Raw genomic sequence first — 20,671 nt, forward strand, 5'->3', positions numbered from 1 at the left:
TATTATATGGCCCAAAATATTAGACCATTGGCAAGAACACTTAAGATTTTGGCATTTCTAAGCCAAGGACAAAACACAAAACATGGAATAGCTGGAGATAGATTCTAAATAAAATTGTTGAATGGATGATGATATTTTTACACCTTACTTCCTTTTACATAAAAAAATATTAATATTTGTAATAAAAAAATAAAAAAATCTCTTTAATAAAAATATAGGCATAATATTTAGTGGAGTGTAGTGTGAAATGAGTGTAAAAAAATCATTTTCTATTTTTAATTAGTTTAAAAATCAATAAAAGTGTGAAAAATGTATGGAAAACTGAATAATAAAAAGCTTGCATAAGGGATTATTATATCAGAAAATCAAAGATTCTACGTTCATACAACAACGAGATATATTGTTCTTCTCTATCTATCATGACATTGAAAACACACAAAAGCAAAGCCAATTAACCTGACGTCACTCTCTGCATGAAGAGATTCCACAACACCCAATAACAAAATCACGTAATAACGAAAAGCAAGAAAACGATGATCACCGCGATACGAACACGAGAAGAAAGAGAGGAACAGGAGAAATCGACACGGTACTTGGCAGTTCCGTTAGCGTAGAGAACCCCCCAACTCCTCCCCGTTCCTTCGTCCTTATCGAACATCTCGTAGACGAAAACCTCGCGCACACCGTCCTTCAGCAACGGCGTTCCCATCCCGGACTTGAGGTGTTTGACGAGGCCCTTGAGGTAAATCTCGGCGTAGCCGAGGTTGGCGTCGAACTCGTTCCTGGCGCCGCCGAAGCTGGGCCAGCCGGTTTCGGTCACGACGAGGGGGACGGTCTCGTAGCCGGCGACGGCGAGGGCGGAGACGACGGCGTCGACCATGACGTCGAAGAGGTTGCGGTAGCGGACGCCGGTGGTAAAGTCATCGCGGAAGTTGAAGGGGTACTCTTGGAAGAGCGCGATCCCGAGGGGGATCTCGGGGTTCAAACGGTAGAGGTTGTAAGGGTAGAGGTTGATCAAGAAGGAGGAATTTGTGTCCTGCAAGAATTGCAGGAGTGGACCGAATAGTGTGACCCCTGGGGGTTCTTGAAACTGTGCGCTTGAGGGGGGGAAAGGGGATGACAGGGCGGTGACGAAGGAGAATGACGTGGACACCTTGATGTTGCGGATGCCGAGGTCGCGGAGGGACACGTGGACATTGGAGATTGCGGGGAGGAGGTCGTTGAGGGATTCCGGGTGCACGTCGGGGAAGGCGTTGCCTACTGAGATGGTGGTGATTTTGACACGTGGATAGAATGGGACAACGTGGGTGTACAGCCAGGACTGTGCTACCGAGCGGTTTCGGGCGATTTGCGAGACCATGTAATTGGGGATGGTGAGGAAGAGCGTGGTGTTCGTGTAGAGGAGGCTCCGGGTTATGGAGGGGTCCGCGTCTTCAAGCCGGAGGGATCTCGCTTTCAGCTGCCGGAGTCCAGTGGAGATGCGGTCCACCGCCTGGGAGGAGTGGTTGGAGGAGTTGGTGGGGGCGGAGTAGGTGACGCCGATGCAGGGGTGGGGGGAGGTGAGGGGAAGGAGGCAGAGAAACGAGAGAGAGAGGAAGAAGAAGCGCAACATGGTTGTTGCGGCTCTGCAGCAGAGAGAGAAATAATGGAACAGAAAATTAGTTAGAGAGGCATTCAAGTTTTAGAATGTGGCGGGAACTATAGCTTTTGCTACCTCCATGCATTTACACTCACTCACTATACTTTAATTTCCTTTTTCTCAATTTCATTATATCAATCAATCTTCACAAAGCCAGCATCTTAATCTTTTGCTCCACATTTTTTTTTCAGATGCAGTAGCCTCAAGTACTATAGTTTCTATGCAACTGTAAATTCCACAACATATAAATTTAAGTTCACAAAATTCAATTAAAATTATAAAAAAAAGTAACTCGTTTCAAGAAGAACTTCCAGTCACGTATGTACTCTTTCTTAACCTCTTCCAGGGTAGACTTCTGTTCGTGATTTTTGAATTGGTGCCTGATTAATTGGTGATGGTTTGAATTTGAATAGCTACTAAGCAAGCTGACAAAAACAACTCCTAAGCCGGTAACAATCTTGAATTTGCCTTTTTGAAACTTTGTTTTGAACGAGCAATTTATAAATGGGTCTGCGGTATTGGATTTTCTGCTTACTGTTGATGATATTTGATTATTCTAGACAAATCTTAGCATGTTTTCTGGGACCCAAGAAAAGTGTGCTACATGTGGAAAAACTACTTATCCGTTGGAGAAGGTAGGATTCAGAAATCTCATTAACAAATTGTTTGATGATATTTGTTTTAGGGGTCATAAACACCTTAGTTGCATATTGGTTATTAGTGACAGTGTTCATTGTTGAGGCGCCCTAAGGACATGGATCTGTATCAATATTCAATTTCCTCTTTTAGTCTTTCTCTTGTCCACTAGTTGTAATGTTGCGTGCAATGGTTATAAAGCAAATAGGGGAGACCTTCTGTCCATGCCATTTTGATTTGTATCTGTTCCTGCTAGGGAGATGGGACCTAGAGAACTGTTGAAGTCTTCTTCTCCTTCCTTCGGTCGGTCAGGTGACTGGGTAGTGAACTGAGGTTCTCTTCGTCCTCCTGCTTCACCTTCGGCCCTCGGCCTCGGCTGAACATCGGATGGTGGGGTACCTGCGAAGGCACTCCGACACTCAAGTCAGTAAAGCGGGTGGTCAGCTCTCAGAGTGATAAATGACATACCTTACTCCTTGGGATGCGTACTATTTATATTATTCTAGTGGGCCTACCTTGTTGGGCCCATTTATCGAGGTGGACACCTCTTAGGTTTGCATTACCTAATTCTTAAAGATAGATTAACTTCACTGATCTTGGTTTGAGCGTTAACTGTAATAGGGGTCGGCCATCGGCCAAATCATCATGGCATGGGTCGGCCATCGGCCATGTTTCAGTGGTCTCGGTCGTCTCGGCCAAGTCTTCTAAGGTCTCGGCCTCTCGGGCAAGTCTTCTAAGGTCTCGGCCCCTCGGCAATCTCGGCCAAGCCATCCAAGGTCTCGGTCTCTCGGCCAAGCCTTCTAAGGTCTCGGCCTCTCGGCCAAGTCTTCTCAGGTCTCGGCCTCTCGGCCAAGTCTTCTAAGGTCTCAGCCTCTCGGCCAAGTCTTCTCAGGTCTCGGCCTCTCGGCCATACCGGTACAGTATCATTGTACGTAAATTGCCTAATTGATTCATATATATACTTGCACTTTCGCAACCTGAAATTCATTCGTATATAAATTGCCTAATTGAGTAAATTGTGATTCTAACTAGTCATTTGCTATATCTTTACAGGTAGCCTGCATTAGAAGATTTAAATTTTGTGCTTCTCATTTTGATTCTACTTACCATGACTTGTTCCCTTATTTACTTTGTGTAACCTCGATAGTGTGCAATTAGATATGCCAAATCGTTTAACATCTTTTAGTGTTTAACATAATTTAGTGTTAAAATCAGGACAATTTAAATAATTTCGGAAACACTTTTTAAATAATGATCCAAATTCCAAAAAAAAATAACTTCATATAGGATTATTCTAAAAATCTTATATCTTGGTGGAACACATTTTACTAAAAATGTATCTCAAGTTCATGTACCCTCTTATTTGAGTCTATTAAAAGAAATCCGGTGTTTAATTTAAAATCTAATTGTGTTTTTTTTTCATCAAACATTCTTTTTTTTCAACCATTTTGGGCTTTGCTGACCTGCTTAGTTCCTATTTATTTTAAATTTTAGTAAAATTTAATATGATTGAGATGTGTATATAAATTAATTTTAATCATAGATTTAACGTTTAAACGTGTCACCATGAGTGAAATTAACTTTAGATGCTATGCAAACAATCACTTCATAATCTTAGAACATCAAGAATGCAGAGGGTCTTATAGGAAACACTGTCCCTCTAAATGGGTTCAATTAACTAAGATTAGAAGACATTTAAAATAATTTACCAAACTGGCTCAAAGATTTTGAATAGAGTTTTCTTCAAAGTATTTCTATAAAATAAGCCAATCCATATTCCAAATATACTTGTAATATAAAAAAGGATATCTGACTACATTCTAACACATAATGAACAAATAGTTGTATAACTTCCTAGTTTGAACGACTCCCCCTCAACCCCAAATAAGAAAAAAACATTACACACTACACATTTTTTTTCGGATAAGTAATACAGAACTTTTGCTGAGCAAAAACACGAACTTTATCATCAACAAACAAATGTAAGCAACAAATGAGCAGAGGATCCAATTCTACAACTCTTTCTTCAAAGAGATCAGTCACTTATTGAAACTTTGTACTGTGGGCTATTTCTGCACAGTTGCTAATACGGCCGTTTAATGAGGCTTTCCATGTGGGGTAAAAAAATTGTATATATAGTCTGAAACATCCGGATTCTGGTCATAATCATGCTAACAAATTTGCCTCACGGAATCTCGAGGCTGTCCTCACAGGGATGAAAACATATATAGGGAATTCGCTGCTGACTTCCCGAGTCTCATGAATGACAGCATCAGTATCACTTGCTTCGCTTTTTGGCTTCACTATAAAGTACAACTCCAAGGACTGTGAATGAATAACCCATCATTCCAGTGACAGACACTGGGTTTCTAAATATCAGAATTGAAATTACAACTGCTACAGCCCCTTTAGCATTCCCAAGTACCTGCAGGAGCCAACTCTTGATTAGTTATTAGAGCATGAACTTAACGTAAGTTTATGCAAGTATCAATTCCTGGATCACTCCTGGACTGCTTATCCAGTTATCCTCACTTGAATCAAACTCCTTTGACCTTTCACGAATCCAAAAGTATATGGTGTTGCACACCCTTTACAAAGAAAATGCCTAGAAACAAAATTTTAAATTTGCATTTCCATGGAAAAACACCCCAAATCAACAACTCCTATAGTTCTTCATAAACTATATATCTCTTAATAATCGACTTGGCCAAGGTATCTCTAAAGAACTGAATCAATAACATCTGAAATGTCACTGAACAGTTAACACAGGTACCCACTCAGATTAAATTTTACAGAGCATTTCGGTAAACAATTTGGCCATCATTAGACCTAGACCCTTGTGATCTGCCAGATAGCAGTATTCCTAGCACTATTTTTAGAAATCCAGTAGAAAATATTCAGCAGTAATCCGTGAACTACTTTTGAAACGGAAACTGGAAAACTAAGTGCTTGAAAATTTTGAGGAACTCTATATAGTTACTAGACAATCTAGAAACTCAGATGACCTTAGGTAAATGTGTTTCCAAATAATTTGTTCTTAAAGAAATGAAAAAATAATAATAAAACGCCATGACAAATAACAACAGGAAAATGAAGGCACTAAAGAACATACGGAAATGAAAAAATTAAAAAAAACAATAACATTTTGACAATAAACTTGTGTATGAAAGCAGATCCGTTTATTGAGTAAAATATTAAAATTTGCAAAAGACAAGGACGTCTGCCTATATGAATAAGTGAGGCATACCTGAAGGGTAAGAGCACTGGTATGTTTGGTGACCAAGAAATTGGTCAGGTTGACAAGATAAGCAAGTGCTGAATTAAATAGCAGATACCAAATGATCTTCACATCATCTCTGGCAAGAGCCAATGTAATGCCAACCACATTTTCTTCCATCATTAGTGTAGCAGGGAGAAGGAAAACAACAGCAATTGGAGCCATATAAAGAAGAAGGTTCATAGAATTCAGCTTCTCTCTGGTACACCAAAGAAACGTATCAGTAGATATTTAATGCAATAATCCGACCACAGAAGAAAACATAGTAATAAACTAAATATCATGTTCCTTATACATACCCTTCAGAAGAAAGTAAAATTCCTTGCAACACGGATTTTAAGGCTCGTGCAGCAGTAGCTGCAACACATACTATGAACCCAAATAAATGGAAGCTTGGTTCACCCTATAAGCGAAGAAAAAAAAGAACAAGTACATCAGAAGCTATAGATTATTTTTGTTTTCTACTCATCATCAATACTTGAATAATACATAAAACGGAGAAAAAAGATCTTCCAGTGCTTAATGTGTCCCTCACCGACAGTTGAATTTGATTCAACAGCAATTAAAACTTCTAAATTCATGACCAAAAATCCCAGTTTGTAAAAGAATCAATCAGCAAGCTGGGGACAGAAAGTAAGTATACTGAAAACCAAGAATGCTCCACAACATGAACGACACAATATTTACTACCGGAATATGCCATTTAATAACACATATAAAGCAACATTACCTCTACTTCTCAAACAAACCTAACCAAACATTTTGTTAAATTAAGTAACGACAGAAGAGATTCTGATGTACAATCCGAGCAATATACCACTTTCATGAAAAGTAAAAACATTCCCAAATGGAGCTGCATAACCCAACATGCTACCGAATTGAAAATAAAATATTTCTAAAAGTCACAATATTTTTCGATAGTACCAACAAGTGCAACCAATCAAAAACTCTAACTTCACATATAATAGAGTAACTAGCATGAATCAAAGAGCTTTAACACTGCCATCTAGTAACAAACTATAATACATGATAGTGTATTGACTTTCACGAAAACTATCTCAAAAACCATAACAACTAACTATAATTTCTAATTGATTGCAGAATTGAAGATTGCACGCTATAAACCAATAAAAAATCATGCTCGATAAGACTATGTATGTAACAACACCCACTCAAGAAGTATCTTGGACAAGACTTCTAAAATAATTAATATAAAATTTTAAAAACTTTCAAATTCGGTGTTTTGTAATTGGATGAGTGGAATGACTAAACAAGATTTTTTTTCTTTATTTTAATAATGATACTAATGGTAGTACGCTCCTATGCTAAAGTCGTGGAGGACTTGTCTGCAAGTGTCGGTGCTATAATTGCTCGACAATACTAATATTTATAAATAGACGTTCGTAAAACAGCGTTTAAAAAGAAATAATAGTTTTTTCCAATTTCTTGCAGAATAAAAGGAGAGCAATAATTTAAATAATTTTTCTTTAAAATTAAAAAAAGCGCGAGAGGAGTAAGGAAGAAAAAGTAAAATAATGGAAGATTGGGAATCGCGGCGCGTTACCCCGCTGGCAATGACGACGCCGGCGACAACGGGGACGAGGGTGAGGTAGGTGAGCCAGGCCTCTCTCTTGAAGGTGATGAGATAGGCGAAGACGGCGGTGAAGAAGGGGGTGGTGGCGCCGACGGCCTGGTTGAAGGAGACGGGGAGGTAGCGGAGGGAGATGTTGCCGAAGACGACGGAGACGCAGAAGACGAGGCTGAGGGCGGCGATCTTGAAGAACTGGAGGCGGGAGCGTAGGGTCTGCATAGGAACGAGCTTGAGCCAGGCGATGGCGACGTAGCTGAAGAGGGAGCAGGCAGTCATGTGGCACATGGTGAGGAATATAGGGTACTTGAAGCCATAGTTGCTAAGAAGGTACTTGTTGAGGAGTAAAACCCCAATGTTGGAGGAGTACCAGGCGGAGACCAGAGCTATTGTGAAGAAACGGCTGCCACCCTTCATTGTGTGATGGAGCCGCCGTGGATCTGAGAACCTTCCGGCTAAAACTCCCTTCCAACAATCTTGCAACCCGCTCCTTCCTCCATCGCCGACCGCTTCATTGATTCCGATTTCCAATTCAGCGCGGAGGACTGTTTGTTTGTATTGAAAGCCTACACACTGATTTTATCAACGGATGCCAAAGGGAAAGCGCGTACACAAACACCTCCTTCGCTTCCCTCTGCTTTCTTTTATTCCCTTTCTTCCCTTTTATTTCTTATTCTTTTTATTTTCCCTGTCACTAGACGAGAAATATATAATATCACACCACTGTGCACTGTGGGTTGGTGATTCTTTTTTCTTTCAAAAAAAAAATAGCATTAATGTAATTAAATTTTCACAACAATTATTTCTTATTTTTAATTATTATTCCGTCAACTTAACCAACTTAATTTGTCGTATAACAAAAAAATAAATAATATTTTACATGTAAGAAAAAAAAAGAGAATTACAGATTGGATATTTTCCACGTTCTTGTTCACGTGGATGTACACCGGAAACCAACTCTCCCAACTACACTAATTTATCTTTAACTGATTCTCATTTTAATAATTAGGTTTCAATATTTTAAGAGTATGTTTCGCTACATTACATCTTCTATTTTCTTTTACACAAAATAAAAAAAAATTACTTTATAGGTAATATTTCTATAGATCTGATAGTTTATTGTTTTTACAAAAATACATCCTGAATATTAAATTATATACATAATATCAAAATTGAGCATATCTTTTTTGGTTTGAGAGTTTGAGTTATGAGTGGTGGTGCAGAGGATAAAAGAGGCATGTTTTGCGGTGGCGGAATTTGGGCAGAGAAAATGGATTTGATGCAGAAACATCGGCTGAAAATTGGTAGAACTGAAGACCTGACACCAACCTAGCACGCACTGTAAACGTATGAAGAAAAAAAAAGGATAAGAGACTGTGAAAACGACACACTGGATCTCAAAATTAAATTAATCATAAATCATAATCAATATACCATTTTTTTTTAATAATACTTTTTTTAAAATATTTTCCTAAAAATAAATTCCTCGAAATTAGTTGCTTAGTGTAATAGTTGAGAATTCAGTTTAATTCACAATTAATTTTTTATTTCCAGTTCTAGAAACCCCTTTTAGGATTAAACTTCGATGAGAGTTTTCTGGTTTTATGTTTTTTTTTAAGAAAAGGAGGGAAATTTAAAAGATAATAAAATTAAAGAAAAATAAATAATTAAAAGCGATAAGATTCAATTTTAATTAGAGAAGAAACAAAATAAAAAATAATTTAAAGCGCGTTTGAAGAAATAAACTACCGTAATTGTTGTGAAGAAAGTGACACTTACGTAGTCAAAACAGCGTTAGGTTATTGTTAGGTCCAATTTTTTCATGGAATCGAGATTTGAAGATGGATGAATAATGCAAAACCACCTAAAGTGGTGCGTTTTGCACCTTCTCACAATGCAAGATTATTATTATTATTATTATAATAATTAATAATAATAATAATACTAATAATAATGATAATAGAAGTCAAAGTCAACCAAAGCAAAATTTCCCATTTCTTAATGTTGACATGAAATTTATTTTGTATAGGAGGGGGTGGGTTGGTGAAGCTGAAATACACAATCACCTAAAATGGGTAGTGAGTTTTCAATTACCCCATTAACCTGGACATTGAATTTTTAACAGAATTTTTTATATTTTATTATTTTTCATTTTAATTTTAAACCTGAATTAATATACAAATGTTTTCTTACATCAATATTGTTATCGTTATCTGTTTTCTTATTTACAATATCGACTAGAGATTAAAGTCTTTCATAGTATATAAGTGTATGCAGACCTCACCTCATTGAGCTGGGTTTATGAGGTTGAGTTAGGCTTAAAGTCCACTTCTTAACATTGTATCAGAGCTATTTCAAACCTATTCTAACGAGTATTTGTTGAATTTATCCCACATCGACTAAAGATTAGAGTCTTTCTTAACAATTTTTCTTTCCAAAGACATGTGTTACAATACTATTAACAAATTTCAGTAACAATTGCTTTGTAAAGATTTTTATTTTTTTTCAATATTAAAGTTGGTAAAATCCTGTATCCCGGCAGCTATATATTTACAGACATATATAATTTGGCTTTATTATTAAATAAAAATATTAAACAACGTTGATTGGGATAATTTAATAATTGTATCTAAAAACTTGAAACACTGTTTTCAATTGTATAATTTAGAATTAGGGTCTATTTAATTGAAGTTTTCCTTAAACTTCTTCCAGAAGAACAAAACAAGAATAATTTTTTAAATTAATTTCTTTACAAATTATATATATAGAGAGAGAGAAGATTAGTTTATAGACTCTCTCATGTAACATCTTTAATTCTTTATTTTTATTTGTTATAAGTTATTTTAATTTATAAAAATATTTATTTGTTATCTTAGAAGAATTATAAAAAGTTTATCGAAACAAATAATGAGACAATTAGAGGTTTCCATCAATGCATCCTGAAAACATTTTTAACGAAAAAAATAAAAGAAAGCAAAAACTAGAGTGGTTTAGAAATTTGAATCCCAGTCACCCTGCTTTCAATAGAATATATTAAAGGCAGTTTAACGACTATATTTGAGAAAATAATTAACAAATTCATTTTAAACAAGTGATATACGACATATTATTTTTACAAGAATTGAATTTAATGAAACAGTTGTCATTATAATAAATAAACCATTTTAGAATGTGTTGTTTTTTCAGTTCAACAGAACTCAACCTCAATCCAACATGTAATTTGCTTCAACCTTTTTATCATGAAAAATGTAAAAATTATGTTAAATGTAATTAAGGAAAAAATAAACACACAATGATTTAACATTACGATTTCAATTTACAACAAAGAATTTAATTTTTTACTTGATGGATTATTGAAAAATTTGCTAGAAAAAATATTCTATATTTTTAACAGAAACCCTGGAAAATGCTTGCAATCTATTCAAATAGATCGATATGAAAGACAGTATATTATTTTTCTATAACGATAGGATTTTAATAAACATGTAGAGTTTGCTTATTTTAATTAAAATGTGTACAAAATCACAGTTTTATTATTATTATTATTCTCATCGTTACTATTGCCACAAATATTTGATTATTAAATAATATTTATCGTTCTTTTATTCTATCCTATTGAAAAAGAATCCGGTATTGATTCTTCCAATAGAGATGTGTCATTATAATCATTGATTGAAAAACAAATAAGTAGTTAAAATAATATAAAGGGTTATTATTCACATGCGAGTTGTAAACTGTTCCCCTAGAGAATACGCTACACGCTGAATATTGCGTTGTAATGATATTGATTGGTCATTTCTTTGGCGCTTTCATACAAACACCGTCGCCGACAAATAATACGCTCAAAAGGTCAAGCACGGATGTTCTCAACAACAATAAACTAGACTATCCAGTGTTTAAAAACGCAACCATTTTGATTATGATTTTCTTCCAGTTTTCAAAATAGTAGAGAGAATCTTCACGAGGCAAATTCTGGAAAGCAACCTCAAGGTATGCAAGATGCTCATAATGCTACCACAGACAGATCACAAATATACTAGTGTTCGCAGTTCACAGTAATGCTTGGAAAAGTAATACTTGATACAAATTCATATTAACAAATTGAATTTAAAAACTCTAAACAAATGACTTTCCTAGGAGATAGCAATTGCATCTCTTCCAAAAGCATTTTAAACAATTAATTTTGGGATTTTTATAAAAGTTGAATATTTTTCTTCCAAATTTAGTGAGGTTACATGATTCAATTTTTCAATTCCAAATTTAAGAGGGAAACTGACTATAATGTGAAACATGTGAGTAAAAAAATCCATTTATAAAATTGAGACTCATATTCCTCCTTGATGAAGAAAGAACATACAATTCATTCGACATCCTAAACGAGATACTATTCTGCTCATGAGCTAAAAAAACATAAAAATTTAACTCTCATAATGCAAATAACTTTTAAGTATCCAAACAAACAAGCCCCACGACCGACGAGTCCTGAGAATCTGCAAAACGATGTCCAATTTCAAGGTCAATTAGATCATGCCATTCGATATTCTTAAGTGCACTGATAGGAAGCAGAAACTGAAGCAATCGTCAATTATGAACAAGTTTAAACTAGCTATCATCTATTTATACTCATGTTGCATGTGAATTTACTGGAACGTTATTTACCACAGCCATTTCAATGACACTATTGTAATTAACTAAGATTTTTATGTATACCGCTGTACTCGTTACATTAAACCGAACAGTGCAGCCAGAAGCGTTAACTGTGATGTTTTCAAATGACTACACAGAATAGTTATTTAAATGGGTACGGCATACTATCATCAATAAACAAAAAGCAATCTACAACAAAAATTGAAGACGGGTAATCTCAAGCAATGAGAAAGGTACTATGGACTATGTCTTCAAAACCTTATTGAAAAACATCACAACACAAACATTGAATCTCAAGAAAATTGATGAAACTGGAAGCCTATTACATTGGAACATATCTCCATTGGTAAAGGATCAAGCAGAAAGATTTTTCACATAATATCCGCACAGATAAAATCATGGGAATTGATTGTGTAAAACAGGTTCCCACGAAGAACTGTGCGACTTTTTACAAGAAAGTGTTCAAGCCTTCCTTGAAATAAAGAAATAGGACAGACAGAACACAAAACAATACAATGAAGTTGAAAATGACGGAATTAGCATTGTCTTAAATAATGAAATATGGAAAAAATATAATAACAGTGATTCGGGTGACTAATTATTGAGCATGTCTTCTATACCTTAATATGCAAAAAAAGAGGATCACCACAACAAATAACAAACAAATTTTCAGAATTTAAATGAAACTGTAAGCCAATTACATTGGAGCATATCCCAATGGATAAAGGAGAATGCTCAAGCAGAAAGGATTTTCCCTTGTTATCTGCACAAATAAAATCCTGGGAATTGATTTTATAAAGTAGGTTCCCAAGAAGAACTATGTGCAAATTGAAATAAGATTGAGCAAAACACACATACACCACAACAGAGTTTGTATACAACGATTAGCATCACATCATGTGACAAAAGGCAGCAATGAATAAACTAATAATCAATAGTGAGACCCTGACAAAATAGAAGAGCAACACTAATTCAATCCAGATAACGTTAAAAAACCATCTGCTCAGAGATTTTACTTTAACTAGTACTATAATTAACATATTACCTAAAAATAGTATATGACATCTCCTCAAACTTGGCCTAATATGAATAAAATAATTGATAAAGCATTTCATCAGGAAAAATACAATTCTATCAATTTCTCTATATTAAATTAAACTGAATAAAAATAAGAAAAAAAAGTTATCAGCAGTTTGACAACTGAGTAGCTTAGAAGCCATAGTTCCACCATAGAAAACGATTAATTGATGCAAAAATCCTTCATTATTTAATTGGACAGTTTGTACTTTAACTTATTGTTTAGTTCATAAAACTGAGTTTCAGAAAAGCAGGATCACAACAACAAACAAATTTTCAGAATTTAAATGAAACTGTTAGCCAATTACATTGGAGCATATCCCCATGGACAAAGGAGAATGCTCAAGCAGAAAGGATTTTCACTTGTTATCTGCACAAATAAAATCCTGGGAATTGATTTTATAAAGTAGGTTCCCAAGAAGAACTATGTGCAAACTAGAAATAAGAAGATAGAGCAAAACACACATACACCACAACAGAGCTTGTTGTATACAACAATTAGCATCCCATCATGTGACAAAAGGCAGGAATAAATAAACTAATAATCAATAGTGAGACCCTGAGAAATTAGAAGAGCAACACTAATACAATCCAACCATCTGCTCAGAGATTTTACTTTAACTAGTACTATAATTACAATATTACCTAAAAATAGTATATGACATCTCCTCAAACTTGGCCTAATATGATAAAATAATGGACAAAGCATTTCATCAGGAAAAATACAATTCTATCAATTTCTCTGTATTAAATTAAACTGAATAAAAATAAAAGTTATTCGGCAGTTTGACAACTGAGTAGCTTAGAAGCCATAGTTCCATCATAGAAAGTGATGAATTGATGCAAAAAAACTTCATTATTTTCTTAGATAGTTTGTACTTTAATCTATTGTTTAGTTCAGATAACTGAGTTTCAGAAAAGCAGGAACACAACAAATAACAAACAAATTTTCATAATCTAAATGAGGCTGTAAGCCAATTACATTGGAGCATATCCCCATCATAGAAAGTGATTAATTGATGCAAAAAAAAAAAAATCATTATTTTCTTGGAGAGTTTGTATTTTAATCAATTGTTTAGTTCATATAACTGAGTTTCAGAAAAGCAGGAACACAACAAATAACAAACAAATTTTCAGAATCTAAATGAGGTTGTAAGCCAATTACATTGGAGCATATCCCCATGGATAAAGGAGAATGCTCAAGCAGAAAGGATTTTCACTTGTTATCTGCACAAATAAAATCCTGGGAATTGATTTTATAAAGTAGGTTCCCAAGAAGAACTATGTGCAAACTTGAAATAAGGAGATAGAGCAAAACACATGTACACTACAACAGAGTTTGTATAGAATGATTAGCATTGCATCATTTGACAAAAGGCAGCAATAAACTAATGAGACTCTGACAAACTAGAAGATCAACACCAATCATATCAAGACAACGTTAAAAAACCATCTTCTCAGATATTTTACTTTATCTAGTACTAAAAGTACAATATTACAAAAAAAAATATTATATGTCATCTCCAAAAACTTGGCCTGATATGAATATAATAAACAAGGCATTTCATCCGGAAAAATACAATTCTATCAATTTTTCTACATTAAATTAAATTGAAATAAGAGAAAAAAAAGTTCTTTGGCAGTTTGCCAACAGGTAGCTTAGAAGCTATTATTCCGTCATAGAAAGTGATTAATTGATACAAAAACCATTCATTACTTCCTTGGACAGTTTGTATTTAAATCTACTGTTTAGTTCATATAACTGAGTTACAGAACCAAGTAACACTAGTACAGTTGGCATCAACATTGAGATCACAGTTTTCAATGAAACATTTTCAGGTAACAGTTGATAATGCATATATCAGAACCAACTATATCAACAAAAGGGTAAAATTACCTCATACATTGCTTGGATACATAAACACTCTAACCCTTGCTCCCTGCAAATGCATCATCAGTCAACACTAATAAACCACAAAAAAAGCCAAAAACAAACAAATTATGTGTCAAAAAGTTTACCATCGATCTTGGGGGCAGATTTGACTTGAACTTAGCTCTAACGACACCACTGTTACCATGAGGCCTGGTGACCTTGCCCCAAATGCATCGATAGTGGCTTCCGTTCTTCTTTACCTTGGCTTTGTAAATGTAAGCCATTCTCTTCCCAGCGTACCACCCAACTTCTTCCTTGGAGTTTACATTCTCAATCTGGATGAGAGAAGTATTTGGGTACTGATTTGACTTGGACCTGAACAACACAATCAATTTATTTTTCTCAGCACAAATATAGTCCCACTACCTTAATCAACAGCAAATATGAATTACATTTACACGGCGCATGTTCAAACTATTATGAGAAAATGATAAACCTAATACGGTTACTGTTGTACTCACTGGAAAAAAACCTTTGAAGCATGTTAACACATGATACAAAATTGAACAAAAAAAAATACACCTAACGTTAGTTGAATAGAGAAAGAAAACAGCATACCTCTTGTATCCAAGAATTGAACCCCTGACATAGAGTCTGGCAAAGGAGAAAAACGACGATGACATAAACAAACGTTCAGATAAACGCATTACGCTAAAATTAGTAAAAATGAAATTAGGATTAAAAGAGGCAGAAGCTACAGATCGCAAACCTGACACGTTCTCCTTGGCGTCCTTTGACCATCTTGGTAACGGCGATGCCTCCTCCTTCTCCTCTTCTCCTCTTCTAATCTCGGCGGAAGCAGACACTGCACTATCAGTCTCGGGGTTCTTATAGAGATAGTGTAACCAGCTAGGGTTTTCTGCAAGGCCCATTCAATTGGGCATTGGGCTTCTCAGGGCCTTTTGCTTCAGTTTTAAACCTTTTCTAAATAGACTAGTAGCTATACCAATTTAACATTTAAAAAAATAAAACATTAATTATAACTAATATATTTTAAGATTTAGATCAAGGAATTCCAAAAATACAAAACCATTTTTTTTATATTTTAATTAATTATTTCAATTTAATTTAAGATATAACGTGAATAATGTTGGGTTGGAACAGTTTTAAATTTTTTAAATGTCAAGAATTGTGTAGTTTATTTAAATAATAAACTTAGTATGAATTACTATTAGATAAAACTGAAGTTAAGATGTGTATTTGTAATACTTAGTTTTTATTATAATTTAATAATTGTAATAAAATGAAGAAAATAACGTAAAGATAGAGAGGAATTTTTTTATCCAAGAAATTGTTGGTGAAAAAGAGATATGAAATAATATAAAAAAAAATGAACTATGCCATGTGAATGGAGAAAAATGGAGATTTTGCTAAAAGTGGATACCTTGACAATCATATGTTTTAATACTTTTATTAGTTTTCTTTTAAGTGGATTGACTTAGGGTTTTTTTGTATTCTTTTCTAGGACATGTACGTAGCTGAATTCATATATATATATATATATATATATATATATATATATATATATATATATATTAGTTAGGATCAATTTAATGCCATCAAGATTTTTTTTAAAAAATGATTTATAAAACATTCAAATGGTTCAAATGCTTTCAATGGAATATAATATGTAAATATTTATAAAACTTGATATAGGATAAAAATTAACTAAAAACATTTGAAACAAAGAGAAAGTATCGCCTCATATTTCGGTATCCTAATATGTAAACTTATCGTTTACCTATACAAAAGCTTCACCAAAGGAAAAAGAAGAAAACGAAGTCTGTGACACAAGTCCAACCTTCGATAAATGCTTGGGTTTTTCATAATCTCACACTTCCTTTTGTCTTATTCGCCTTAATCTTTGCAATAATCGCTTGTTGTCTTTTTTCCAAGCGTGACTTAGTGAATAACCTTGTGAACAATGTTCAAGGCAAGGAGAGGCCTATTAGATGGCACAGAAGAACGATATGGATTAATGTCTTCTGACATAAGAGGCGTGTCCTCTACACAACGTAAAATACGACATTGGCAAAAGCTTTTGAGGCTTAAGATAGGACGTCATGTGTTTTGGGGCTTAATGGTTTTGGTCTTCATGTGTGTTATTGCCAAGTTTGTGTTGTTGAATGTGTTTTCAGAACAATTGAATTTGGAACCTATAGTTCATGCAAATGTCGTAAAGCACGTACTTTCACTAAAAAAGTCACCGGTATACAATAATTTGTTCCATGTGATCTTTTACCCTCTTTAGTGTATTATATGTTTTCATTGTTCTCTTTTTTACATACTCTTTAGTGGATGCAATGGTTATAATTCTAGTTGGTTTGGTAGAAATAATTTTTTTTGTGTTGTTCATCTCTTTTTGGTTATCAAGTATTGTGTTGTTTTTTTGGTTTGCTCTTAAATGAAAGTCATGGTTATACACAATTTATTTTCTTTATATGTCTTGTGTAATCTCATCATCCATCAATTTACATGTCAATAACACATTTACATAACACACATATCAATGAAGAAAGAAAGATGAGTACAAATTATTTTTCAAGGGTTTTTACTCATATATACATTTATTTATATATATATATATATATATATATATATATATATATTTATATCCATCATTCTATATAACTTATCACGAAACACAAAAAACATAGAGAGAATTTGACTGGTTTAAGTTAACATTTTTGTTTTTGTTTTTTACTATCCTTCTCGTAAAATTTACATAAATTTTAGTTTAGGAAAAATTTAATGTGTGTTATCTAACTAATTTTAAAAGTTATCCATTTCTTTATGTCATGTTTTTAATTTTTCAAATAATTAATTATCTATCCTTGAAATAACCCTTTTCAAATATGTAATTACGTACTTGATGCTAGTGTGAATGAAATGTATGTATTTTATTTATTTTTCATGGTTAATACTTAGATTATGATTGAGCAAAAGAGAAAGAAATATAAAAAAGTTACTAGGTAATTGTCCTTCTAGAAAAAAAAAAAAACACTCATTTAAACTTTTCTTCATTTTCTTTTACCATCGAATTCCTCTCTCATACTATAAATATAAAAAAAATATACTTTCATAACTTTTTCCTTACAAAATATCATGATTGAAAATTGTATGATAACATTAACAACCTTCTTTTATAAGATTGTGATATATTTGGGTGGCTTATGGTGTGTTTATTCATAATATATATAAATACTAGTATCATTTGTAGTTAGATTTACATTAAATTGTGATGCTAGTTTCTCTTTAATATCTGTTAGTTAGACTCCCAAAATATGGAAGCATCCCAATAGTGCCAACTTCCACAAATGCATTGGTCGAGCTAAGAGTGAGAAACGTGAGTCTAAAGTTTGTTATTTGCTGAAAACTTGAGGAAAAAAAGTCATTATAAGTGATTCATATTTTGCCATTTTTGTGATTAGAAAAACTTCCTATCTCGTGCAGGGAAGGGAAATGTGACAAATGGTTACCTTATGATCCATGCAAATGGAGGGTTAAATCAAATGAAAAGTGGTGTACGAAGATAAACTATTTTTAGAGTTTGTCTTTTGTTTGTTGTTTTTTTAGTTTCTTGGTTATTTAAATCTTATGAGATACATATAAACATATTTTCCACCCATTTTCAGATAAGTGACATGGTTGCTATTGCAAAAATTATGAAAGCCACTTTGGTTTTGCCTACATTAGATCACAACTCCTTCTGGACGGATTCTAGGTGCGAAATCTCATTTCCTTGAGTTCCATAACAAAAAAATGTTCCTCTCTAATTCTGCAGTGTTCCAATGTGACAGTGACTTTAAGCAAATTTTTAACTGGAAGAACTTCGTGGAAGTTTTAAATGATGATATTCAAATAGTGGATTCTCTACCACCGAAATTGGCAAAAGTTAAGCCAATTATGAAGGCTCCAGTTTCTTGGTCCAAGGCAATACTACACCATTTGCATAGATAGTTGAAGTGGTTTTACAAAGTAGTCATTACAATTTTGATATATATAAATCTTTTGTCTACTTTGAAACATGTAGGCCGGTTATTACGCAGGAGAGATGGTGCAATTGTTGAAGAAACACAAAGTGCTAAAATTTACTCATACTGATTCACGCTTGATCAACAATGGTTTAGCCACTCCAATCCAAAGAATACGTTGCAGGGCCATGTATGAAGGGCTTAGGTTTGCAGTTCCAATTGAAGAGCTTGGAATGAAGTTAGTGAAGAGACTTAGAAACAATAATAGTCCTTACATTGCTCTTCACTTAAGGTAATCTCTCTAAAATACTTCATTTAGGGTACATATATATATGTTTAGCTAACCCTTGTCTCAGAAGAAAGTGCCAAAATATTGCAGATATGAAAAGGACATGCTTGCTTTTACTGGTTGTAGCCACAACTTGACAAGAGAAGAGGCTATAGAACTTAAAAAGATGAGATATCAAGTGAAGCATTGGAAGGTGAAGGAAATTGATAGTAACTCAAGACGCTTAAGGGGTAGTTGCCCCATGACTCCAAGAGAGGTTGCAGTGTTCCTTGAAGCACTTGGTTACCCTTTTGACACAAAAATTTATATAGCTGCAGGTATGATTTATGGAAAAGATGAGATGAAACCACTCCAAAAGAAGTATCGTCATTTGCTCTCACACTCCACTTTGGCCACAAAAGAAGAGCTTAAACCTTTTAAGGGTCACCAAAATCAACTTGCTGCTTTAGATTACATTATAGCAGTAGAAAGTGATGCTTTTATTTATAGTTATGATGGGCACATGGCCAAAGCAGCTCGTGGTCATCGAGCATTTGAAGGATTTCGAAAAACTATTAGCCCAGACAAGTACTAGTTCTACTGAAAAAGATTTAGTGCTTTTCTTTTCAAATTTACAATATATATGCTTGATCATATGAATGAATTTTGGTTCTTTCTACTTGTAGACAACGCTTTGTAAGACTGATTGATCAACTAGACAACGGTTTGATTTCTTGGGATGAGTTTTCATCAAGGGTGAAGAGCATACATGCAAACAAAATTGGAGGTCCTCATCATAGAAAAGTCCATCGACATCCCAAATGGGAAGAAAGCTTTTATGCAAACCCTTACCCAGGTTGCATTTGTGAGCGTCGTGAGAAAATGAGAATGTAAACATGCAAATAATGTAGTTCTTGGAGTAGCCAAAGCCAAATGCTCAACTATTCTCAATTGTATATTAACTTAGCTAGAATAGACTAATAGATAGTTTTGAAGCAACTCATTTTTTTTACTAATGTTAAGCAATATTTTTTTTATTATTCATTAAAAAATAATTTGTAAATTTATTTTAAAATAAAAATAAAAGCTAAAGTAACTCAATGTTAGTCAAGTGTTAAAAAATAGAAAAATGTTTTCTTTCAAATTGAAAAATCATTTCAATATGAAGGTAACATCTTTCTACAGGTATCACTGAGAAATATAATATAATCTGAATAACAAATGATAAAAAAATCAGAATGCTAGTTCAAAAAAGAAGAAGTAACTATAGCTATAATTAAAGTTTTTATTAATATGTTTATAATTATAGTTAGGTGATTTAATTTTTCTTAATTCTTAAATGTAGAAATTATAAGTCTAAATAATCCTTTTTAAAGATTATTATATAATATAGAAAATATATTTTAGATATATTACATAAATTTATTTTTAAAAAATAAAAATAAATTATTATATATAAATGTACAAATTAATTTTGGTTGTACTTATTAAATAAAATAAAATGTTATATTACGTAATAAATATATTACTTAACAATTAGTTTAAATATGACATATATATTTATATATTTAATATTATGTAATACAAATAGTGATGTGTCTATATTTATGGATGTAATAATATATAGTAACA

The 20,671-nt window shown here is 33.6% G+C and overlaps 4 protein-coding genes across 4 annotated transcripts; 1 reads left to right on the top strand and 3 right to left on the bottom strand.

Annotated features, from left to right (window-relative positions):
- Positions 1-326: 326 nt before the first annotated feature.
- LOC137823408 (probable glucan endo-1,3-beta-glucosidase A6) lies at positions 327-3,876 on the bottom strand. The gene has a single exon (XM_068628522.1). The coding sequence runs from the start codon at positions 1,610-1,612 to the stop codon at positions 506-508; it is 1,107 nt and encodes a 368-aa protein (XP_068484623.1). The 5' UTR covers positions 1,613-3,876; the 3' UTR covers positions 327-505.
- Positions 3,877-4,000: 124 nt separating this feature from the next.
- Positions 4,001-7,846, bottom strand: LOC137823409 (probable sugar phosphate/phosphate translocator At3g11320). The gene is made up of 4 exons (XM_068628523.1): positions 7,117-7,846; positions 5,852-5,955; positions 5,523-5,751; positions 4,001-4,700 (listed from the first exon to the last, which is right to left on the bottom strand). The coding sequence occupies exons 1-4, from the start codon at positions 7,555-7,557 to the stop codon at positions 4,554-4,556; spliced, it is 921 nt and encodes a 306-aa protein (XP_068484624.1). The 5' UTR covers positions 7,558-7,846; the 3' UTR covers positions 4,001-4,553.
- A 3,587-nt stretch (positions 7,847-11,433) lies between these two features.
- LOC137823411 (large ribosomal subunit protein eL33y-like) lies at positions 11,434-15,692 on the bottom strand. The gene is made up of 5 exons (XM_068628529.1): positions 15,507-15,692; positions 15,356-15,391; positions 14,884-15,112; positions 14,762-14,804; positions 11,434-11,630 (listed from the first exon to the last, which is right to left on the bottom strand). The coding sequence occupies exons 1-4, from the start codon at positions 15,536-15,538 to the stop codon at positions 14,763-14,765; spliced, it is 339 nt and encodes a 112-aa protein (XP_068484630.1). The 5' UTR covers positions 15,539-15,692; the 3' UTR covers positions 11,434-11,630; position 14,762.
- A 1,029-nt stretch (positions 15,693-16,721) lies between these two features.
- LOC137825397 (O-fucosyltransferase 19-like) lies at positions 16,722-19,933 on the top strand. The gene is made up of 8 exons (XM_068631070.1): positions 16,722-17,006; positions 18,071-18,143; positions 18,251-18,321; positions 18,433-18,521; positions 18,598-18,730; positions 18,831-19,063; positions 19,151-19,627; positions 19,726-19,933. The coding sequence occupies exons 1-8, from the start codon at positions 16,722-16,724 to the stop codon at positions 19,931-19,933; spliced, it is 1,569 nt and encodes a 522-aa protein (XP_068487171.1).
- Positions 19,934-20,671: the final 738 nt, after the last annotated feature.

The sequence above is a fragment of the Phaseolus vulgaris genome, chromosome 8, assembly GCF_000499845.2.
Source record: "Phaseolus vulgaris cultivar G19833 chromosome 8, P. vulgaris v2.0, whole genome shotgun sequence".
Taxonomy (NCBI): Eukaryota; Viridiplantae; Streptophyta; class Magnoliopsida; order Fabales; family Fabaceae; genus Phaseolus; species Phaseolus vulgaris.

Excerpts from the sequence above, each read along its gene's own strand:
- LOC137823408 (XM_068628522.1), bottom strand. The coding sequence starts at position 1,612 with ATGTTGCGCTTCTTCTTCCTCTCTCTCTCGTTTCTCTGCCTCCTTCCC.
- LOC137823409 (XM_068628523.1), bottom strand. The coding sequence starts at position 7,557 with ATGAAGGGTGGCAGCCGTTTCTTCACAATAGCTCTGGTCTCCGCCTGG. Across the intron at positions 5,752-5,851 it reads ATTTTACTTTCTTCTGAAGG|AGAGAAGCTGAATTCTATGA; the intron begins GTATGTATAAGG and ends TTGGTGTACCAG. Across the intron at positions 4,701-5,522 it reads CCAGTGCTCTTACCCTTCAG|GTACTTGGGAATGCTAAAGG; the intron begins GTATGCCTCACT and ends TGGCTCCTGCAG.
- LOC137823411 (XM_068628529.1), bottom strand. The coding sequence starts at position 15,538 with ATGGTCAAAGGACGCCAAGGAGAACGTGTCAG. Across the intron at positions 15,113-15,355 it reads TCAATTCTTGGATACAAGAG|GTCCAAGTCAAATCAGTACC; the intron begins GTATGCTGTTTT and ends TGTGTTGTTCAG. Across the intron at positions 14,805-14,883 it reads ATCTGCCCCCAAGATCGATG|GGAGCAAGGGTTAGAGTGTT; the intron begins GTAAACTTTTTG and ends ATGCATTTGCAG.
- LOC137825397 (XM_068631070.1), top strand. The coding sequence starts at position 16,722 with ATGTTCAAGGCAAGGAGAGGCCTATTAGATGGCACAGAAGAACGATAT. Across the intron at positions 18,144-18,250 it reads TCGAGCTAAGAGTGAGAAAC|GGAAGGGAAATGTGACAAAT; the intron begins GTGAGTCTAAAG and ends TATCTCGTGCAG. Across the intron at positions 19,064-19,150 it reads TACATTGCTCTTCACTTAAG|ATATGAAAAGGACATGCTTG; the intron begins GTAATCTCTCTA and ends AAAATATTGCAG.